At 40.6% G+C, this 6,297-nt stretch overlaps 1 protein-coding gene across 2 annotated transcripts in view; it reads left to right on the forward strand.

Moving 5' to 3' along the window:
- Window positions 1–5,945, forward strand: part of LOC143320498 (formin-binding protein 1-like) — a 29,751-nt gene extending 23,806 nt beyond the window's left edge. Inside the window, exons 17-18 of one of the 2 annotated variants that reach the window (XM_076730202.1) lie at window positions 1,229–1,387; window positions 4,835–5,945. In XM_076730202.1, the coding sequence (XP_076586317.1) occupies window positions 1,229–1,387; window positions 4,835–4,863 (188 nt within the window). In that variant the 3' untranslated portion in view covers window positions 4,864–5,945. Of the gene's footprint in view, window positions 1–1,228; window positions 1,544–4,834 lie in introns of those variants that run through there. The other variant, XM_076730203.1, reaches the window with a different exon arrangement.
- The last annotated feature ends 352 nt before the right edge of the window (window positions 5,946–6,297 follow it).

Below are 6,297 nucleotides of genomic sequence, written 5' to 3' on the forward strand. Positions count from 1 at the left end.
AGTACATCACCTCACATACAGGCACACAGTGATCTCATCCGGGGTAACCATTAGTTTTAATGCAGATTACAAGAGTTTTACTACACTATGCCTGTATCAAACAGATTTCTTTGATTGAGAGTAAAACCCTAGAGCTGGTATGGAATCAGCATTCATATCTATCAAGACGGCTGACGGAGATGACTCTTCACCTCATTGTGAGTTGTCCCAGATGATACATGTTTGATTTTCTGATTGCCAAAAACTAGATGTGCTTATAGTTGGGGGACTGTATCCAACAAATGCACAGACAGGGTCTATTGACAGGGCAGGAACAGTATCCAATGAGAGCATAGGGACAGTGTCCAATAAGAGTGCTTTTTGTGAAGCTTGTCTGATGTAGCAACAGCACCTTGTTAAGGACTAGCCTTAATTAGTAATAATTTCAGGACTCAAATTAGCAGACCAATACAAAGACAATTGCCAGAAACAAACAATTCAATTTATTTACAAAAAGGAAAACCAAAAGTGCACTCAAACTGAGTGGAAATAGCAAAGAAACTATACTGGAGAACTGAGGCAGAGAGGCACGCAGAGCGGGGCTGAAAACACTGAAACAGCACGGATAAGCATGGAGTCCAAAAATACAACAAAATAATCCACAGGAAAATCCTGGACGAAATCTTAGAAGCACGGCTTTCAAAGTTTTTCTTTTCTCAAGTGCTCACATGGAAGATAGGATGACCACACAGTTGAGATCAGGACAAACTGGCAGCCACGAGTCCAGAAAGCCTCCCCTAAATACTGCCAGCATTAAGGCTCTAACACATCTCAGGTGTTGCAGGTAATCAGACATGGCCAGCTGAGCACGAGGAAGACACGCCCAGTCTCAGACAGAACAGGGGAGACAAACAGACCAATAACACTAGGAGAAGACAAAAAGCAAATCCTAACACAACTAAGGGTTGTAGGACATTGAATCAGTTAATTATCTGAAAGTCAAGTTCAAGTTCATCAACACAAACCACAACCTCCCTCCACCTGTGTGTTTTTACTAGAGAAAGTAGTCTAATTCTTTTTAAGAATCATTCTAAAAACCTACTTTACACAATTGTGGTATAAAAATGATTCGATATTTGGCCCTAAGGCATTTTGATTACCCGGACCACATGCTGAGTTGTCTTCTGGTTTGACTGGGTTCCACTCTGGTTCTCTGTGGTGTGAACCTGTTGCTGTTGATCTTCTGCAGGTCAGAATGAAGGCACGCTGTCAATGGTGGAGGGAGAACTACTTTCTGTAGTGGAAGAGGACAAAGGTGATGGCTGGACCAGAGTACGGAGGAACCTTGAGGAGGAGGGATATGTCCCCACCTCCTACATCAAAGTCTTCCTGGACAGCAGTGCCAAAGGTGCCATGACCTACATTTGACCTTCACATCACCTAAATTTGACCTTCAAATGACCTACACATGAAGTTCTACACATGACCTACATATGATCTACAGCTGACCATAATATAACCTTTTAATGACCTGAATCTGACCTCATTTTGACTGTTGAATGACCTCTATGTGACAGTAGGTGACCTCTTGTCAAACACGTACAGATGATGGTCTTTGACCTCCAGATGAACTTTGACCTTTCTTATGTAAACCTCAAGTAATCCTTCCCACCTGATGACATCTGTGAACTTTGAGCTTTGACCTGTGAATGTCAAGACATTGGTTGATGTGGTTAACAGCAGCTTGTCTGTATCTATGTGTGCTCTGCCTGTCTGTGTGCTGAGGTTTTCATGCTGTTATTTGTTTTCTGAGGAAAACTACCTGTGTGACACAGCTGTACACCTGTAAGGCAGGTGTGTCTGATCTCAGGCTCTGTCTCCATGGGGGCATGGCCTACAGAGGTATGTCTGTCAGAGAGCTGAACCTGCCTCCTCACACCTTCTGCAGAGACCAGACTGATGCACTTAGGTGCTCCTGAAACACCTGGTCACATGCTCACATGCTCACATGCTCATGACTAGATGCTCTGAACAGTGACCGGTGTGCAGTGCACTGTGGGATGCTTAAGATAATTTCTGTCTTTAATGACAGGCAGTAGATGTCTGTGAAGATTCTCGATCATGGTTAACCAAGGAGGGTTGAATCTAGGGCAACTGTACTTGGTTGTAGAAACATGAAAATGTTTCGCCTCTCAGCCAAGTTGCTTCTTCAGTTTAAACCAACTGTTGGGGAGTCCCAGGTATTTACCCTGTGTAGGGCTGTTGTTGAAGTCATTGATACCACTGGTGTCGTTCGCGCTCCTGGCTGTGTACTTGACAGCCGTTAGAGTTATCACACGAGGCCAACTGTGAGTGGTTATTAAATATCCTCAGAAGGGATGAAAAGACAGCACTGGGGGATAAGTGTTGTCTTAGACCTCCTCCTCTGTTGAGGGATGGTTTCACTATTTTTCTGCTTTTTCCACAAGAAAAGCAATCAGTCCAATACAGAGAGGAAAGCACAGACTTCTATATCGCAGAAACTGAACAACCACTAAACAAAAGCATGACTCAGCACAGGAGGGCCAGCTCCTCAGGTCAAGACTCAGTAGTTCACCTCCACCTAAAAGATAAGGGATACTCACTGGTGGACAACAACATACATATTTTGGACAGAGAGGACAAATGGTTTGAAAGAGGAGTGATATTACATAAAAACAGAGAAGCCATCCCTGAAGGAGAAGGTCTGTGACACCATTCAGTCTCTGCTGTCCCCTCATTCCTTCACAGCAGATTTAACACATGTTCACAGTTGGCCTCAGGTGACTCAGAGTGCCGTTACACAGTCAGGAGCACTAACGACCCAAGTGGTTTCAACTACTGTGGTGGCAACTCCACAGATGTTAAACAACTGAGACTCCCCACCAGTCAATTAGACCTGAAGAAGCGCCTTGGGTGAGAGGTGAAATGTTTTCAAGTTTCTACAATCAAGGCAGCTGCCCTTGATTCAACTGTCCTTAGACAGGCAGTGGTTCTTTCTCAATCTTTTTGAAATGTCATGAGTTAGACTACAGTTCACACCCAGAGTCACTTCCAGACCAGTTCAATCCAATGGACCATAAGAGGTCTCAGGATACTTTAGGAGCTAAATTTAGAGTAGTACCCAGCATCTGTTTCAAATCAACCAGCATCAATGGTGGAGATTTTGAGACTGTCCTCCCAAGTTTGGACTCTAGAGTCAAACTTACCAAGTTCAATTTCCTGAGTACTTCAGTATGAATTTGTTGTATTGTGTATTTTTTTTTAATCTGGTTATGTGACACAGCTTGTTTTTATTGTATAGATCTGGATCTTCTGCTTCTGTTTGTCTAAGAGATCAGTATCTGTAGCTGCAGAGTCCATCCTGGATGTCAAGCTTAACTATCCATTCAGCCCACACCTTATGTGCTTTATTGAAATGTGCCAATGAGTTCACAGGATTCAAATACTGTTGGAAAAACGTCCTACTTTTCACAAACAGACTTACTTTTTTACGGCTGTCAAATGTCAGTAATGCTGATCTACAGTCAGATCTGCTCAGTGATATCTGGAACCAGTAACTGATCGTGTATCAGTTCATCAGGTCAAACAACACATCAGCCATGTTAGAAATGTTATATGTGTGAGATAATAAGGATTTTAGAGATGTCAGAGAGGTTGGAGATGTTATAGATGTGAGAGATGTGAAGACATGTCAGAGGTGTGAGAGAGATCAGCTCAGACAAATATTTTCTCATGAACCTGAATCTGTTTCATTCATGTCAGAAAACTGAGATCTCCATTATGAATGTTAAGTTGTAGATTTGGTCTCTGATTACTGGTTGTTGTATTTCCAACAGTTACACCATCAGTGCCCAAACACATTAAACATATGAAACTGTGTCAGCGATGAAGGCTTATTGAGGAGCCACAGATTGACTTCTCCACTATGACACCAGCATTTAAACACTGATGGTGATGATTAAAGTGTTTTCACTCAGACAATAAATGACCAATTCAGCAATACAATACGTGGCAAAATATCAATTATTGTGATTAATCAATAACAAACCAAGCTGAACCTAACTGTGTGACACTGAGGTAGAGACCTGCTTGCAGTGTTTATACAGGTGGGTCAGGCCTCATTAACTGGATCACCTGATGCTGAGCACATATGAAACATTTATGAAATCAGTTATTTATTCTATAAACCATGAAACATCTTAATGTTCACATCAGTCCCATTTATTCATTCAGTCGACTCATGCTCATGCTTCATGTCTTTTTTCAGCTTCCCTCCATCTTTTTATTTCACATCATTGCCTACTAACTCTATCTCACAATTATTTTCATTATAAATTAATCAATTCATTATTTGGCCTGTGAAATGTCGAAAGTGAAAAATGTCAATCTCAGTCCAAGGTGACAACTTGAGCTGTATTGTTTCCTTCAAAAGTCAAATGTATTCAGTTTCCCATTATTTAAATCAGAGAACAAGAAACTAGTGTTCAAGATTAATTTTAAAGAGAGACCTGATTTCTGTCCATTTGAACACAAACTAATAAAGTTCAGCTACAGCAACAGATTTTCTATCTGTGATGTCAGAAAACTGTTTATCTCCAATAACCTCATTTTTATTGTCATTACTATTAAACACTGGCATAAGCATGATTATTAGCATTAATAAAACTAGTAGCAGCAGTATTGCAATACTGAGTGTAGTTTTAGTGAAGTTGTTAGTGTTTGTGCTGCAGACGGTCGGCAGCAGTCTGACCTCCTGTCTCACTATACCAGCTCTAACATATCTGCCTGTCTGTCTGTCTGTCTGTCTGTCTGCCTGCCTCTGTCTATCTTGTAGGCTTTGTGCAGAGTAGTCGGCTAGTCTAGCACAGTAATCGGCCAATGAGGACGTCTCGCCACAGGAAGTGATGTAAAGGAAAGAGCTCTGAGGAAGTCCGGTAACAGTTTTTCATTGGACAGTTTAACTCTTCAGATATCTTGACCAATCAGGTGACAGACTACTGTCAATATACGATGGAGGCAAACTTCTACTGGTGACTGAGAAATCAGAGATCAGATATTAGACAGGTCCCAAACTGATCCACACCATCTGTATTACTGTTGATCCCGACTGTCACCGTAATCATGACTCATCATCAGATCAGATTTCTGTAAATGTGACGAAATACACATTATTACATGTAGATGAAGAAATTAAACTAACCCTGAAGTTCTGATGAAATGTATTTAACTATTAAATTCACATTTTTGAGCCCAAAATTATAATTTTATCTTCTTTGTGTCCAGTTTTTTAAATATTTGTTCCAATGTGAAAACTGAGTGTCTGTAATTAATTAGTTTGAATGTTTTCTTATCCACCAATAAACTGACCTGGGAACAGTTTACCTGCTGTCATAAATCTTTTATAAAAACTGACAAAAGTAAACTTTAAAAAAACTAATGTTTGTAAAAATGTTGTGAAAAGAAAAGTCAAATGTTGTAGAGGACAATCCTTCCTGTTGGCTGATGAGAGTTCAAAGGTTTAAGTGAACTGAATGTGTCGGTGCAGGCGAGCTGCTGTGACGTTCGTCTCTACAAACTTTCAACTCCAAACTTTAAAACTTACATAAATGTCAAAAAAATGGAAGCTAACTGCGCAGTTAAACCCCTGAGGAGTCAACTGTGTGTAAATAGAAACTGTAGCTGCAGAGGTGTAGTTCCACCCCCTGTATACTGACTGACATGCCCCCCCCCCCCCCGATTAACCAGACCGTATTAGTCCCACCTCTTGGCCCCTCCCTGCTTGTTGATCAATGATCATGTTATTGTGTGATTCTGTGAAACTTTTTATTTTCTAGTGAGATATTGATCCCTTATTCATTTTTTTATTGAGACGTGAGACTGCTTATCACGCTGTTTTCAACTTCCTGTATGTTAATCTTTCAAAATAAATTACACTCTGAATCAGAGAGTCTGTCCACTGTCTTCATTTAGACCTTGTTGCTGAGAGGTACTTTGGCAGAAATATTAAGTGTGAACCAGCAACCATCTCCCTGTCAGCTGATTAAACTCTCAGCTGTTTCTCTTTGAGACATTTTGTTTTAATATGTAAACCAACTTTGACTCTGACCCTGAAGTCTGGGCCGATTAATCCTGAGTTTTTGATTCCAGAACAGCTGATCAGAATTAGTTCAATCAACTGACAATGTTCACTCTGAGTTAAGCAAATGCAAATGGAAAAAAAAGCCCTGACACAACGATTCAGAACAATGATTAAAAAGCACAGTCTACATTTTTAATCCAACAGAGATACGAATATGA

This window comes from Chaetodon auriga, chromosome 5, assembly GCF_051107435.1.
Source record: "Chaetodon auriga isolate fChaAug3 chromosome 5, fChaAug3.hap1, whole genome shotgun sequence".
Taxonomy (NCBI): domain Eukaryota; kingdom Metazoa; phylum Chordata; class Actinopteri; order Chaetodontiformes; family Chaetodontidae; genus Chaetodon; species Chaetodon auriga.